Source organism: Felis catus, chromosome B4, assembly GCF_018350175.1.
Source record: "Felis catus isolate Fca126 chromosome B4, F.catus_Fca126_mat1.0, whole genome shotgun sequence".
In the NCBI taxonomy this organism is placed as follows: domain Eukaryota; kingdom Metazoa; phylum Chordata; class Mammalia; order Carnivora; family Felidae; genus Felis; species Felis catus.
The window spans coordinates 39,018,189-39,035,490 of NC_058374.1; the positions used below are offsets into that span (position 1 = coordinate 39,018,189).

Genomic DNA, 17,302 nt, shown 5'->3' on the forward strand with positions numbered 1-17,302 from the left:
CAGAGGGTCTCAGAAAGTCATCTGGTTAACCTTCTAGATTCTAGGCAGGAGGTGCTGAAATCATTTCAGGAAAAAGGTAGCTTCTTCTTTCCCTAAATGGTCTAGTCTTAACCTTGGACAAATGGCATTTTTCTACACTTTCAATACATTTCAGAAGCTTGAACTCAAGGCAGAACTTAGAAATGCCTCTGGCCTTGGAGACTAACCATTCTGATTTCACATGTCTCCATGTGGGCGGGGCAGTGGTCTGATCAGTATGTCTCTTACTTTGCACAATCTGGTGAAAGGCAGATGTGAAGAGAGGAAGAATCCCCCTCCTCATCATAGACTGAGCTTAACATGAAGAAAATGAGGGTCAAAGCAAGGAAGTAACCTGTCTGTGGGCATCTGGATAGTCCAGGTCTGAGTACAGGGGAGAAGCCAGGCCTTGAGTCCCAGTCTCCTGTTCCATCCATGACACCACAGTGTCTTCCCAAGCATCCTGAGTGTCTACACTGGTAACTCCATACATTTGTGCTCAGGATCATCAACAATCCAAATCCCATCTGGAGCCTTTCGATTGTAGAGTGAGTGTGAACCAGAGTAGGTGCCCCACCAGGGCTGGAGAAGGCCAAGATCACCAGAAGGGCCTGACCCTTTTTCCCATGTCTCCCACCCATCTCCCCCATGTGTACTGAGCACAGAGTGAAGATCCTGGGCCAGAAAATTCTCAAGGAGTCTGCTATTTGCCAGAGAAGAAAATGGAAGCACGTTCAGGCTCAGCCTACTTAGTGGCTGGGATGAGAAAGGTACATGAGGGATTCAGGCTCACCGCTGCCCCCTGCCACCTGCTTCAGGCAGCTGCAGTCTCTAGACAGCAAAGAGAATTCTTACTAGAAAAATCTTCAGTCTCTCTCAGTCTCTCTAACTGCCTCCCTCTCTCTGTCTCTGTGTCTGTCTCTGTGTCTGTTTGTCTCTGTCACGCACACGTGCGCACACACACACACACACACACATGACTGGAGTGGAGCTGAATGAGGGATACACATCAGAATTTGTACAAAATTCTGCAGGCTCTATAATCGCCAATTGGATTTTCAAGATGGATGGTTTCTCCCTAATTAGATTCTCCTGCCTTGTATAAACCAACTTTGCTGCTTTATCCCATCCTATAAAGCAACCCATTCTTGATTAGTCAGGTTTACAAATCATGCCCAGGGTGTACACAGAGCACAAACAGTCCTCACCTTTCAATCTGCTCTCAGATAAAAATGTGCTTCTGCCTCAGATAATAATATACCAATAAAAAACATGTGCTTGACTAAGCCATAGCATCATTACCTAGAGCCCTCACCAAAAACTTATCTTCACCTTAAGAAAGAGACTAAAATCCCAGACTGGAAGGGCACCCTGGATCGTGCTTTTTGCAGACTGATACATTTTGGAAAAATGTAGAGGCTAGAGCAGCATTTTTTCAAAGTGCTGGGGCACCTGAGTGGCTCAGTCGGTTAAGTGTCTGACTCAGGCTTAGGTCATGATCTCACGGTTCGTGGGTTTAAGCCCCATGTCGGGCTCTGTGCTGAGAGCTCAGAGCCTGAAGCCTGTTTCAGATTCTATGTCTCCCTCTCTCTCTGCCCCTCCCTTGCTTGCAAACGTGCTCTCTCTCTCTCTCTCTCTCTCTCAAAAATAAAATAAACACTAAAAAAAAAAATTAAAGTGTGGTGTGTAGCCTGTGTGCATCAGAACCACTGGGATGTATGCTAAGATGAACATTCTTGGGCTCCCTCCCCAAGACATACTGATCTAAACTCTCTGGGGGAGAGACCTAAGAATCTACCTTTAACCAAGATCCTCTTGTAATTCCGAAGCAAGCTAACATTGGAGAACCATGCAAATAAAGTCCTTCACAGATGGAATGTAAGGGCCACCCGCCATATATATGCTGCAGTATTTGCTGCCATATCTGGAGGCAAGGCCAAGGAAACAATGACCCCCTCTTCCCCCAGAGACTCTCATGTCCCTGAAGCTTCATATCATAGAATCCCAGTTCTCAGGCTTATGTCAGAGCAGCAGGTATCATAGCTGAGACTGTCAGGCTATGAGACACATTCCCTCCTGGTCTGAACACTGTCCCAGAACCCAGGGAAATCACTCTGGACAGAAAGTGCCTAGAGAATGGCTGGGCAGGAGATGCAACTTAAGGGCCCCCATGCCCTCAAGAAGCTGCATGGGGCCTGACTCAGTTGGATGAGAAAGACTGTACAGATGAGGAACTGATTCCAATGTGGCCCTGGTGGGTGCTGATAAGTTTGTCAAAGCCAAGTGTGGTCCACCAGTGATGTGAAATAGGCAGCCTGGGTGGCCTTCCAGGCTACTGAGCTGCAGACGACTGAGTAAGCAGAGCACAGCCGCGACCTGCCTTTGATCTAGAAAGCACTTTTCTTCCAAGAGTTCAAAGCACTCTCCAGACACCACCTAATTCATCCTTACCCTCAGCCTCAGGATTAGATCCTGGTAAGGGGCCAATCAAGTCCATGCATCCAGCAGATTCCAACCCTGGTCAAAAGTCAGAATTCCTAAGGATACTTTTTAAATGCAGACTTTGAGCCCCCAACCCAGACCAAATAAATCAGACTTTCCTGGGTGGGGCCCTAACTTCCACTAGTGATTCTGGCAAAAGGTCTGAATCTATTGCTGTCTCTAGACAGTATCGCTGTCCATCCCCTGGAAAGCTGAAGCTTCCCCCCGCCCCCCGCCCCACCCAGGAAAAGGTGATTGGGAAGATGTTTTCCATGGCAAAGCACTTCATAATTCTGATAGTCAGAAGTTCTTCCGAAGCCTAAGCCATATTAATCACGCTAAATGTGAAGTTCTCTGAACTTCTGCGCAGTGGACCAAGGAGCGTGGCTCCATTCATCTGGCCTCCACTTCCTAAGAGAGATGTGGAGGCTCCTGTAGGTTCTGAAGTTCAACAGGAGAACTGGGCTTTGGCCCCAGGTTTGTGCATTTGACCATGTCCCCACCTTGCCCCATGGGCCGTGGCTTCTTCCCAGTGAACACGCAACAGAGTCGAACATTGTATCAAAGATCTGACTCAAGCTCCACTCCAAGGGACAAGGGGTGAGAGACTGAGTGCTCCCAGACTTGCCTTTTCCCCCTATTCCCAATATACAGATTGTAAAAACAATCCAGGGCAGTGAGGTAAGGAGGGCCCCTGGTCTCCTGACACCAGCTCTCAGGAGCTTTCCCTAGGCGCTCAGGCCAGCTGCACAGCCCTCCCTCCCAGAAGCCAGAGCAGACCTGGTTCACTCACTGCAGCAGAACTGAATCCCTGAGGGACATGACTCAGCCTGGGGAGCTGGGACAGGACCCTCCCCCCGCCCCCACCAGTCAGTCCCATGTTCTCTGGGCTCCACAGGAGGGATAAACAAGGTGTGTGGTTTGGAAAAGGAGGAGGAAGCAAAAGCCTCTGCTGCCTATGTCAGCGCTGTCTAGCGTTTCAACGGTACGAATTCTCTGGTTGGCTTTGTTGCAGAATTTTTATGAGCATGAGCTCGACCTTATCAGTGCGATCATAAACTCTTCAAGATGAGGACTCTGTGTTCTATTTGCCTAACTCAGAGCCTGGCACAGAGTAAGTGCTTGTTAAGGCGAGCTACGAGGACACCCTGTGTCCTGGGTGCCTAGCCTGGGGGGGGGGGGGGAGGGGACACACAGTGGCAATGACTTGAGCCATGTCTGGGACAGGCGTTTGTTGGCCTTGTGGAGTCAACATGTTATACCCCACACTGAAAAACCAGTTGCGGAGGAGACTGGGAGGGGTTCAGACCGTCCTCAAGATCCCCCCGACTCCAGCCTGAATCGGGCCATTCCGAGAGCTTCCATTCTCCCCCCTCACTGATGCCTGGACATGCCCCTCCCGCACACATCCCCAAACCTCCAAATTCATCTCCTCGATGATGTCTCAGAATCACTTAACCTCACCCTGGGCTATTCGTCAAGCCTCCCATTGAAATAGTCTATACGTTATCGGGATTTCCTGTTTGCTTGTTTGACAGCTGAGCTGCAAGAGCCCCTGTAGATCAGCTGCTTCAGTCACAACCCAGAAGCCCTGATGTGATCAACCTTTCTGGTTTCTTTAACAGAAGACAAGAGAATAAAAGAGGCTCTAATAGAGAATATCAGAGTACATCACATGCGGGAAGCATGAGCTCCATTTCAGGAAATGTTCAGTTACCCACACACAGAAGTGTATGCGAGTTGCAAAGTCAAATGCATTTCCTCTGGTGACTCACAATCACAAAAAGTGTGAAAAACACCACACCTATTTTCTCAGGTCACCAGGGAGGACACCGACACACAGAGAGATAAAGCAAGCTGCCCAAGGTCACACGTCTGGTCAGTGGCAGTGCCTGGGCAAGAGCTTGGGTTTCTCCTGAGCGATTTTAGTGCTCTGCTCACTACAGCCTGTGGTCTCTGGTTCTGCACCCAGAGAACACCCCTGAGGTGGGCTAGGGAGCTCTGGGGACCCCTAATCCTACCACAGCTCTCCAGCCAGGAGGGGGCTTCCATCGGCTGACCCAGGGCAGATGCACCTGGCAGGGATAATCCACTGGAACCTTTGGCTGAGCTAGTTTTGCACATGCAGCCAAGAGTGACCTTGGCTTTCATCTCAAGAACTCTTTAATAGTCATTAAATGAGGGCAAAAGCACTAAACGAGGTCACTTTAAGATGAATGTGAGGGCTAACCAGCTCTGAAACAAGTCAAGAGCGCTGGCCTCTCCCTGTGGGAGTGCAGGCCAGCAGAGAAGCATCCTACAGTGAAGATTCCAGGCCATGAGCTGGGTCGCTGCCTGCCCATTCAGGCTGTGACTCCTCTCACCTTCCTTAGAGAAAAGAGCACCCTCTTCTCTGGGAGGCACCACCTGACTTTTTCTGTGGCTCCTCAGGGTGAGCAACGCTGGGGTCAGAGGAAAGTGGGGTTGCAGGGAGAGTCAGAAACTAAAACAGCCCCTTATTTTACTGGTGAGAAAACCATAGCTCAGAGAGACCAAAAGATTTGAGCAAGGTCACAGAGCTAGCTGGTTGGAGAGCCACACATAACTTCAATCCAGAGCTCCTGATTCCCAGCTCCCCACTTCTCAGACCCACACACAAAGCATCTGGGTATCTTGTTACAATGCAGAATCAGTAGGGTTGGGGTGAGACCTGAGGTTCTGCATTCCAAAGAAAGTTCTAGGTGATGCCAATGCTACTGGCTGTATACCATGTTGTCTGGAAGGGTAAAGGGATCTTTAAACCTCACCACTGGTCATATCCAGGCTCAAACTCTTCACTTTAACCAGGCAAATCCTCTAATACTGACAAACATACTTATTTAAAATGGTAAGTATTATTATTTTAACATCCTTTGAATACTTATTATGTGCCAGTATTTTATTATCATCCCTATCTTACACATAAGGAAGCTGAGACTCAGAGAGGTTAAGTAACTTAGCCTGAGTCACACAGCTATTAAGGAGCAAGGCCAAGATGCAAACTCAGATCTGCCTGAGTCACAACTTAATCAGCTAAAAACTATATAGAAGTATACTCTCAATCCTTCTTTTCTCTGAGCCTTGGGGCCTCTGCCCAGAATATTCATAACACGCCTCCAGCCAAACTGTGCTTTCCCCGGTATTATTTGGCCACAATTTTTTCATAACTCAGGCTCTTAAAGGTCCTTTTTTCCAGACCTGTGTATACCCGGTGGGCCCCAACAAGTAATTTTTAGAGTTGATCTGGGGGTGACACAAGATGCGAAGGAGTTCAGGGCAATGTGTGGACAACTGATCTACACAGTAAGACACAGACATGTGGTGGTCTCTTTCTAAATCAGGGGCTTGCGTGCTTTCCCCAGGGCCATGTCAGTATAGACTCTGAAGCCCCGTCCCCAGGGCATGGTGCTGGGCACCAGGAGCTTCGCAAGGAGGGGCCTGTGGTCTGCATTAGGACTGTTGATGCTGCCCATGCCATAGGAGTGATTTTTGGGCAGGGACAAGAGCATGTGCAGTCACCCGGAGGACCACTTCAGTGCTGCCCAAACCCAGCCCGGTACTTCGGCCACACCTTCAGGATTAGGAACCATTCTTGGTTACACCAGGCTTCACAAAATGTGAGCTCAGTGCTGTAACGTACACTTGATGAGTAGGGACAAGTGTGGTACCCCAATGGCACACCATTCTCACAGGTGGACGAGCATTTGTGTGGCCCCACGGCTGTGGCACAAGGCTGACTCAGGTTGGCTTCAGGTTCATGCTGGGATGATTTCTCCAAGCAAAGGGGGAGCACTAGAAACCACTAGTTACTGCAGAGGCCCTGGTGGCCAGGAGATGGCAGGAGAGATGTGAGGGTGTGATGCTCCCGACAGTGGTCAGGATGGTACTCAGTGGGACCAAGGGCAGGTCTAGAGCCGGGGGGGGGGGGGGGGGGCGGGTGTGGAGAGCCGGGCTGTGGAACCCTCTCTGTGCAGTCTCAGGGGCCAGGCTATCTCATCCTGAATGCTGGCCCTGCCACTTACAAGCTGTATGTCCTGGGGCCTGTCATTCATCTTTCAGTACCTCAATTTCCATATCTATAAAGTGTGAGTAACAGTGAATAGTCCAGGGGGCACCTGGGTGGCTCAGTCAGTTAAGCATCTGACTCTTGATTTCGGCTCAGGCCATGATGTCACAGTTTGTGGGATCGAGCCCTGCGTGGGGCTCTGTGCTGACAGCAAGAAGCCTTAGAATTCTCTCTCTCCCTCTCTCTCTGCCCCTCCCCTGCTCTCTCAGTCTGCACCCCTCCCCCAGTCACTTATGCTCTCTCTCTCTCAAAATAAATAAATGCACTTGAAAAAAATACAGTGAATGGTCCAAATGAGGTGGTGTGCATATTTAGAATAGTGCCTAGCATATGTTGAGGGCCTGATAAAAGTGAGCAAGGGCTTGACAGTATCTATATATCACGGCCTCCATAGGGCCCGGGCCCCACTCTGGCAGACAGTGACAAGGAGGCTTCACGGAATATGAGAAAGCGCACCTTCTGCTTCTGTTTGCCACACATAGGAACAGAGAATGGCTGAGGCTGGGTACTCACTTTTTCAGGGCGCACTCCAGTTCATTCTTCTCTTCATGAGCTTCCTGGAGCTGAGAGAAGGTCCTGGTCAGGAAGTCCTCGAAGTTGGACAGTAAGTGAGGCTCATCCTTCTTCAGCTGCAGCCAGACTTGCTTGATATCACTTTCACTGCGACAGAAAGGGGGACACTGATGTCAGAGCATGCAAACACTGAGCTTCCCAGATGTGAAAGTGACAGCCAGAACACCGTTGTCATGATCATGACAGGAGTGGCTAGCATGTATTGAGTGCCTCCTGTATGCTAGGTACTCTATATACATTGGCCTATTTGACCCTCACAGTAACCTACCAGGCTGGTGCTCTACTACCCCCGGAAGAGGGTGAGGTGAGCTGTCTCAGATCACTCAGCTGCTGAATGACAGGGTCAAGAGTCAAACTCGGGCTGTCTGGCTTCTGTCCTCACTTCCTTAACCGCACCCTCCACTGCTTCCATGCTCTGGTTTTCCCCAGGGGCTAGTGGTGCTGACTGTGCAAGGCCACGTGCTGGGAGCATCTCAGAATGTCAGGAAGAGGAGAGAGGACAGGAGCCTGGTGCATGTGAGGACAAACGCCATGGAGCTAAAGGAGAGAGCCTGTCACCCCAGGAAGGACGGTCCTCACAGCTGAGAGGTAAAGACATGCCATCTGATGGATGGCAGAAAGCAATTGTCACTGCGGGGAATGGAGGAGAATATGCAGCACCCCACTGGGGCCTGGTGGCACCAGGAATGAATGACAGGAGAAAGGAAGGGAAGGTGCAAATCTGCAGGATGTATGTGCACACAGGGCAAGACAAGTAGAAAGTTGGCAGGGACGCGGGCAGGCAGAGAGACAAAGACACAGAGTGACATGTCCAGAGCCACTGCCACCCCCACTGCCCCTGGCTAAGAGGCACACAGGGCAGGTGTGCACTGGAGAGCAGGAGAGACTCACAGGGCCACACTGATCAGTGATGGGAGGACGAAGGCAGTGGCGTACCCTGCGGACCATGCTCTCCCTGTCTGGAGAAACAGCCGACCATCAAACTGAGCCAGAACAGCGGTCCAACCTGTAACCCATGAAATTCTAAAACCACCATGATCTGAGGGGAGCTACAACCAGGAACCCTCAGAATAAAGAATAAGATCCTTTGTTCTTGTGTAACAAGTGCTATATTTGAGAAGCTTGCCTGAGAAGTGACATTTGAAGGGTGCCTGGGTGGCTCAGTTAGTGAAGAATCTGACTTTGGCTCAGGTCATGATCTCGTGGCTCATGGGTTCAAGCCCCGCGTCAGGCTCTGTGCTGACAGCTTAGAGCCTGGAGCTGGCTATGGATTCTGTCTCCCTCTCTCTCTGCCCCTCCCCTGCTCACACTCTCCCAAAAATAAACATTAAATTTTTTTAATGTTTAAAAAACAAGTGACATTTGACAGTGCATGTTAGCCATGTGCTTGGGGCACAGATATGGGACAGCCAATCGGCTAGAGCCTCCAGTAAGATTTGCAGACCCACACGACCCTCTTCCAAAGCTCTTTGAACCACTTACTCATGGCCACATCACTCCCTTCCAGATTTCTGGAGAAGGGACAGATCTGTCAATTCTTGATGAAAAATAAGCCAAGGCCCTTAAACTGCCAAATCACTCAGCCAACTGGACAACTGCGAAAAGCTGGGAGTCCAGACGTCCAGCCTACTGCTTCTGCTCCTGGTGGAAGGGGCTAGGGGTGCAGGGCTAGAAGAGACCCTGGGAGGTCAGCTGACCCATCTGCCTGCTTCCAGAACAACACACAAGCTATTCTGGAGCGTGAAATCTTGGAAGACCTCTGAAGTCTTCACAGCCTCCTCTGTTTCCTCATCTGGGGCCCCGTGGTCTTGACACCCCCCTCATGCAGCAACACGAGCCTTCTGCCTTTTGTTTAGCTTCCACAGGGATGGAAGGTGCTGGCCACCGTGTTCTACATATCAATGTCTGCGACCACTGTGGAAACCCTCCCTTGAGCCTTCCCAGGATGCCTCATGCTGGCTCAGTTCTGCATTGGCCTCTGACACGAGCCCTCGGGGTAACATTGGGTAGACTGGTTTGAGAGCCTGGCCAGGAAGGGGGCTTCCCCAGAAGGAATGGGTGGATGGAGAAGTGCCTCTCTTTCATGACGGTTCCTCGGCTCACCCACACCACCCTCCCCCCACCGCTAGGAAGAGGCTTCACAGGGTCACTGGCAGTGGTCGCTGTGCCTCTTACCCCTAGATGATCTGAGTCTGGTCTCTGTCTCATGCACTTCCCACCCACCTGCACACCCACGTGCCCCAGCCGACGCCCAGAAGATCTGCCCCTGATGCTGCCCCTGCTGCTGGGGTCAAACATGCTTCCCCACCACCCCACCCCGCCCCCCCCCCCAAGCCTCTCACCAGGATCCCTCCTAGGCTTTTGCCAGCCTTTCTCAACTCTGACACAGTCTATCAAATCATTTGCTCAAAATTCCACAGAGCTACAGATCTTTTTTCTGGCCTGTGTGTTGTGTGCAGACCCCTCCTTTCTTGCTTCCTCTTTATCATTCTCAATCCCAGTTCCTTCTCCTCCCAAGCCTGGGACACATCAGCTCCAATCATTAGGCCATTTTTACTCCTAGAACACATAGCTAACCCAGGACCGAGGGGACCCAGAAACGGAAAGGCAAAATGCAATGGGAAAAGGGAGAAGAAGGTTATTCCACGTTTTTCAGGCCACTGGTTTCCACCAGCTACATCACATTTTATTTTATTTTATTTTATTTTATTTTATTTTATTTTATTTTATTTTATTTTATTATTTTATCCTATTTTTATCTCATTTCATTTTATTTTTTTTTAAGTTTATTTATTTCACACAGAGCATGAGAGGGGAGGGGCAGAGAGAGAGGGAGACAGAATCTGAAGCAGGCTCCAGGCTCTGAGCTGGCAGCACAGAGCCCGACATGGGGCTCATGAGATCATGACCTGAGCTGAAGTTGGCCGCCCAACCAACTGAGCTACCCAGGCGGGCCCACTGCATTTCATTTTAAATGTCAGGGCTTAGATAAATTTTGGGGGGGAAATGGGGGATTATGTTTTATTTGAAGTTCCAGCCATCTGAAATTTTCAGCCGAGCTACTGATTATCCAAGTAGTGGGCTGGTACAAATGGGTTCACTTCCTGCCTCAGTTTCCTGATGGTTAGGTTTGTCTCAGGGATACAGTGTGCAAATGCTTGCACGTAAGGTACCTTTGGCAGGAGCACAGCACCGTGGGGCTGGCTGGGATGACCTGCAGCCTTGAGACCCAGGGCTGGCTTTGGGGGAGGTGGAAATACTGGCAGGCTGGTGGTGACCGGAAGCCTCAGCAAAACACACTGAGAAACCCTCCAGGCCCGGCACGCCCCGTGCTGCACAGCACTCCTCATGGAACCAAGGACCATGCTGACGACGTAGGGTAGAAGTGAGGAGAGTGGGAGAAGAGGGGCCTAGGAGTGTTTCCCAAGAGACAGTGTAAAAAAGCAGACACAGAGCCCCTGGTCCATGGCGCACAGACAGGGGTCTGCCAAGGGCAGGTGGTACGGAACAAGCCTCCTCGCTGGCAGCCTGGCACCTGGGGCCTGGCTGAGTGCTTAACAAACTTTAATGGTGCACAGGGCAGACGAAGGGGCTGCTCCTAGGCTGGGCTCCATTCCCCAAATCACTGTCGTCACTTACTCCTCGGAAACCTTCTGGGCTCCAAGTTTGTCCATCAGTGTTTGGAACTGAGTCTCCTCATCTTCATCCATGCCGCCCGCATGTTCTTCCCCTCTGGATTGATATACCTTCTCTTCCTGGAGCCGTTCAACCTGCTCGCCTGCATCTTCCTGACCTGGCTTATTCTGGCTGAAGAAGAAGTGGCCTATAGGATGCACAGCACAAGGATCTGAATTAGGCAATATGCACCCGGGAAGACCTTATCATTCTTAGTTGCCAGGAATCGTTTGGGGCTCCTCTGAGGGAAGAAAAAGGGAAACCCCCTCCAGCAAACATTCCTGGACACCAGCTCCTGGATTTGGGGTCTTCCCGTCTTCCATGAGATTCTGAGTGAGCTGCTACAACCTGGGAAAGGCAGAATGGATGACAGGACTGTGGCACCTTTGTGGCTCTCCGGCTTAGAGCTCATCTCTTCATTGGGTTCTTCTCTAAACAACAAGAGCCTCCCCTCCATCCACCTCCAGCAGGCTGACTGTGCTCCATATTACCATCTAGTCACTTCCCCCAGTGGCATCACTGAACTTCACATTTACAAGCAACATAACAGTTTTGGTGCACGTTCTCCATACTCATACTGCCTGTAATATACAGCAATCTGTCTTATGCTCCCAAGGCAGTTAGAAGCTCCTAGAGGTCAGGAAAGGCCTCAGATACTTCTAAACAAACTATATGGCACCTTATATGAGGCAGATGTGTGGTAAGACCTGCCTGCTGACCGGTACCTGCTCTGATAAGTATCTGACCAGTATCTTATCTGATGGTATTTCTGGTTTCTTTATCTTGTTCATGAATCTCTGTCCTCCTTCCTCCTGGGTACTTTGAGAATGACTGGTCTATTCAAACCCTCTAGAAATTCCTCTGATAGCTGGCTCCCCTCACCCGGGAAGACTCAGCCAGACCCAGGCTGAAATGAGCCATGCAGCCATCACACTTTGTTGTGAACTGGTGTCACAGAAAGGAAAGGAGACAAGGAGAGGCTGGAAATCTCATCTCGGGTCCCCTCTTACGTCAAGCCTTCTGCCCAAGCTCCCTTGCATTCCCCTTGCCCTTCTCAGGTGGGAGGGGACCTGGCAGAGACAGTGCAGTGGGCACTGAGAGAACAGTGGTGTGGACAGCTGGTGCGGACACCAGAAAAGAGGCCCAAATAATCTGGAGCCTGGAAACTTCAGGAGGACAGGGAAGCTTGTGCTACACAGACCCATGGGTGTGGTGTGGGAGGAGGCATGCACCTTACATAGCTTTATGTAGCTGGGGCCCCGGCATCCATCAGAACTTACTAAATCCAGTGGTGAATTCCTCTGGCGTCAGAAAGCCATTGCCATCAGCATCCAGGGCGTCAAACACATGCTCCAGTTCCTCCAGGCTGAGTGGTAACTCCTCATGGAGCCTCTGAAAACAATCCAGACGGCACTGGTTAACACTCGGATCGTCACAAAGGGCTGCCCTGGGAAGGCAGAGCTTTCTGCCAGAAATGTCCAGAGTGGGCCCTGGCCTACAAAAGACCCCATTACCATCCATCCTTCTCCTCCTTTGAATGTTACAACATTGACTATTTATTGGGTGCCTCCTAATGTGCTAGGCAATTTGCTAGGCGATCCATAAATAATAAATAATAAATAAATAAAATATTTATCAATATTTTTATAAACATGTATATTTGTACTGAATTCTCGCGGCAGCCCTCTAGGTGGGCATTATTATCTCCATTTTACAGGTTAAAGTTACCTGCCCAAAGGTCACCTAGCCAGTAAATAACAATGAGTAGTCAAATCTGGGGTCTGACTCCAAAACTGGCCACAAAGGACCAGAACTGTACTGGAATGAATCCTGTGGGAGGATCACAGCCATGGGACATGGTGTTGTCAAGTTGAATGAGACTGTGAACATAAAGAACATGGCACAGTGCCTGGCCCAGAGAAAGCATTTGGTAAAAGGTAGTAGGAAGGGGGAGAGAGAGAGAGAGAAAGAGAATGAGAGTGATGGATCCACTGACCCACCAAGGCCCAGCAAGTGAATGGCAGAGCCAGGTTTCATGTCTAGTCCTTCCTGGTCTCCTCAGGCCCCTGTCCTCTGCCCTGGTACCTCCTCTACTGAGATGCACGTATGGGTCACACCCTCAGGAGCCTTCCTGATGGAGGCCACTCACGTCCCAGGGCCCCGGCACCACATTTGTAAGTTTTGGCGGACACACATTTTAGTCCTTCAGCTCTGCGGGGGAAGCTGGATAAGCCCCCTTCTTCTGAGTGACCCCTACCCATCACACCAGGCTGTGCCCCACTTCTGCCCCCTACTGGCTGCCAACCAAAAAGATGTTAACTGTCACTGGCTTAAGGTGTCATTCCCCCAGGAGCATTTGTGTTCTAAGGGAGAATTGGACAAGATGGTGTGCAAGGAAGTTACATATAAGCACTGAACCTGAGCCCTGGCCTGGCTAGGGTCACACAGGATGGGAGGGCAGGGACCAGCCCAAGGGATGAGGAGCAAGTGGCTGAGCTCCTGATGCTTCCCTCCGGCCTTCTGCCTGATGTGCAGTGGCCCCAGGCCAAGGCTAATTTGCATAGTTGAAGCAAGCGTAGTCTTATACCCTAATAATCTAAGTCTCCAAACAAGGACTCCCCAAGGGAGTTCATTATAGCCCAGCTGCCCCTCCCCTTCCTCCCCGTTACCCAAGGGACAGGTGCACAAAATCGCCAGTATGCAAGTGACTGACAGCTGAAGACAATGAACACAGGGCTGTAGGAAGGAAGGTATATACCCCTCTGAACAATGAAAACGAGCCGGCAGGTGTGAAAGCCCATAACACAACTTGCGAGAACATTTGGCTTGATCCTATGGCAATCTTCTAGCTGATAAGCCATAAAGTTTAATTTGGCAGGTACTGCATTAAGGCAGACTGTGATGCATTACAAAGTGGAAAGACAGGATGATGTGGAAGCCATTTAGGAGAACTGAATTAAATATGAATGAGTTTTTTAGAAAGCAAGGGGAGTGAGCGTTTGTGCAGAGTCTAGAAGCGCATCTGCTCAGCACAGAGCAGAATCTCTGGCTTATCAACATCCATAAACCAGCTGTCTCAAAAGCCACAGTAAGAGTATGCGGGGTGAGGAGTGAGTCAATTTTGCAAGCAGGAAGTTTTATTGGCCCCATTTGAAACCAAAGGCATCACACGGGAAGTAGGGTGAAAACCCTTGCAAGTCTGGCCCTCTCCTTGGGGTAATCCTTCCTCCTTCCCACCGTCACCATCAGCCTAGGATTGCTGGATCTGATCAGTGACGTGCCTCACATAGGACTGGAGCTACAAATGGGCTGCAAGAGGTCTGCCGACATTGGTGGGACCCTCAATTTGTCTTTCACTGAAGCCACCCCCACACGTGGGTAACTTTTCTCTCAAGGACGTGAACTGGGAAAAGCTGGTGAATATACACCACCTTAGGCTCTATTCCTGAATCTAACACAAATCCCTCCATCACCTAATCTCAGCCTCTCTTGTCTACAACTCAGGCTGGTTTCCTCTTTCTGCTGTCCGTGAACCTGGAGAAAGTGATATTAGATCTTCCAAGTAGTTCTTGCTCCTCCTGTCCTGGCAAATTAGTACTGAGTGCTTCTTCAGCCTTCTCTGCACGCTGCACCATTCCAGATTCTTGACCCTCTCTTTGTTGGCCCTACTGGAAAAATTCTTTAGTCTCAATCACCATAATCACCTCTTATGTATCTTTGTTCTCAGGGCCTACAGAGACATGTGAAACCAACTCATTCTGGTCTTGTTTCCTGGGCACCTGGTGCTGTCTACATTTTCAGCCAAGTGAGGTAAGCAGAGCAAAGAGGGACAGGATTATTCATTCCACTGATCGGAGAGCCTGCAAGGCTCTAGATTTGCCTAAAGTCACAGCGGAGACCAGCTCTGGGATTAAAGAGCTGATTTCTCATTTGGGGCTTCAGCTATAGTCAAGGCGTCCTCTGCTGTGTTCTTTCTAGAATTCCGTACTCAGCATTACCATGCCCTGCCTACCCACCTACCACCAAAAGTCTCTCTTGCCAGCATCACCACATACTAGCCTTCCAGAGATCCTGTTTTTCACTTGTACTTCCATCTGGGAGGGCAGACGGGGGAGGGAGGAGGAATGAGGAGGAAGTCAGCTCACCCAATTCATGCTGCTGCTCTGTAAAACTCTGCAGCTCCTTCAAAGCCAGCCTCCCTCCACTGCCTTAAGTTAGCTCTGAACTCCTGTTTCATTCAGGCTCTGCAGCCCCTGGGGCAGGGCCAGGCTGTGCCTTCCCCTGAACACATTGCCTTCTTTTATCAGCTTGTAGTTATATACTGATAGATGCAATCAGTTGATGAATGTCTGCTCCTTCAGTGGACTAGGAGATCTGAGCCAGGGATTCTGTTCGTTTTTACTTACTATCGTGTTCCCAGGTAGCCCCATGCTGACCAACATGGAGTATTCAGATACTTCTTGAATGAATGAATGAATGAATGAATGGCTAAGGGTGATGGCAGGAGACGCTGAACTCCTATCTAGGGAGCACTGGTCTGGACCTCTCATACTCCCAGTCCTGGCCAGCACTACTGCAGATTCTCAGCAAGGTCTTACAAACTGGACATTTTCCAAGACCAGGAATAGGAAGCAATTCTGCAGCAGCAGTGTAAAGGCCTGGGGCTCCCAAAACCATGGAAAAATGCCATCTTCTTCTACACTCTAGCCAGACCCCTCTACCTTCCTGGTCACCAGTCTAGTAACCTGCCTCACACAGCTTAAAATGAATGGGTGCACAGCTTCAAACATGTCTGAGGAAAACTTATTAAAGAGAAAACCAGAAGAGATCCATCTTTATGGCCAGAATTAAAGTCTCCCTTCTTCTGGGGCTTCTACAGCATTCTGTTCAGACCTCTCCATTCCAGCACCAAAAACTCTCTTCCCTGTATCATAACTCAGCTACTCCAAACATCTTTATAAGGAGAATTCAAGGTCTGAGATGTGAGATTACCTTTATTCTGCTTTATGTTTTCACGTGCTTGTTTTGGGCTGTTTGGTATAGCCTAGGGTTTCTCAACCTCGGCACTACTGAAATCTTGGCATGGTTAATTCTTTGTTGGGTGACGAAGAGGGCGCCATCCTGTGCCTTATAGGGTATGTAGCAGCATCCCTGACAATACCTAGTAGGTGCCAGTAGCATCCCCCCATCTAGTTTCCATCGAAAATGTTTCCAGACGTCACCGAATGTCCTCTAAGAAGCAAAATTGCCCCTCTCATGTAGACTGGACACACACAACAATAGCACCAGCTGGATATGAGTGGAAGGCCCCCTCTTTAGCAGGCATGCCTTTTCTTTGTCCCTGAGGAGGGACAGATGAGCACTTAAAGTCATAGTATGATGGTTTGGCTGGAAAATAGTACTGTGGCTCCTCAGAAAATTCAGAAACAGAACTACTATATGGTCCAGCAATTTTCCTTCTGCACATATACCCTGAAGAATTGAAAGCAGGGACTCAGAGTATTTGCGCCCCCCTGTTCACAACAGCATCAGTCTCACACGAGGGTGTGAAGCAACCCAAGTGTCCGTCGATGAGCGAATGGATAAACAACCTGTAGTGCACAGGTATGATGAAATATTATCCAACCTTAAAAAGGCAGAAAATTCTGACACCTGTGACAACACGGATGAACCTTGAAGGCATTATGCCAAGTGAAACAAACCAGTCATAAAAGGATAGACACCTGTGATCCGCTGATAGGAGGAACTTAGAGTAGTCAAATTCAAGAAGACAGAAAGCAGAATGGTGGTTGCCAGGGACTGTGGGGAGGAGGAGTCCATGGAAGTTAGTGTTTAATGGGTACAGCGTTTCCATTTTGGAAGATGCAAACAGTTCTAAAGATGGCAGTGGGGATGGTTGCACAACATGAAGGTATTCAATGCTGTTGAGCTGTACACGTACAAATGGTTAAGACAGTAAACTGTATGTTATGTGTATTTTGCCACAATTTTTAAAAATCACACTGTGGAGGACATATAGGGTACAAGTCCCCAACCCCTGCTCCCAACACACAACACACACACACACACAACACACACACACACACACACACACACACACACAAAGTGTATTTATGGAGGGATTTCCAGGTCCCAGTCTCAGGGCCAAGAGCTCTACATGCATATGCACATTTAATTCTTCTCTAACCCTGGGAGGTACTATAAATAATTCACAGATGAGGAACTATTGCCTAGAGGGTTTAAGAGGCTCACACAAACTCACATGCTATTAAGTTGCAGATTCGGGGCTAAAACTCAGTGCAATTTGCTATAAAATCTTAGAGAGTCCAAAGTTAACCTAAACCAGGAATCAGCTAACTTTTTCTGTAGAAGACTGGGAAATACATATTTCAGGCTGGGCAGGCCTTTTGGTCTTTGTCACAGCTACTCACTCCTGCCACAAACATGAAGGCTGCCATGGGCAAGTTGTAA

At 49.5% G+C, this 17,302-nt stretch overlaps 1 protein-coding gene across 3 annotated transcripts in view; it reads right to left on the reverse strand.

Annotated features, from left to right (window-relative positions):
* Nucleotides 1–17,302, reverse strand: part of CRACR2A (calcium release activated channel regulator 2A) — a 141,094-nt gene that overhangs the window by 60,070 nt on the left and 63,722 nt on the right. For all 3 annotated transcript variants that reach the window (XM_011283726.4, XM_019834378.3, XM_045061275.1), the window contains 3 exons: nt 12,112–12,223; nt 10,796–10,979; nt 7,097–7,243 (listed from right to left, as the gene is read on the reverse strand). In XM_011283726.4, the coding sequence (XP_011282028.2) occupies nt 7,097–7,243; nt 10,796–10,979; nt 12,112–12,223 (443 nt within the window). The remainder of the gene's footprint in view (nt 1–7,096; nt 7,244–10,795; nt 10,980–12,111; nt 12,224–17,302) is intronic.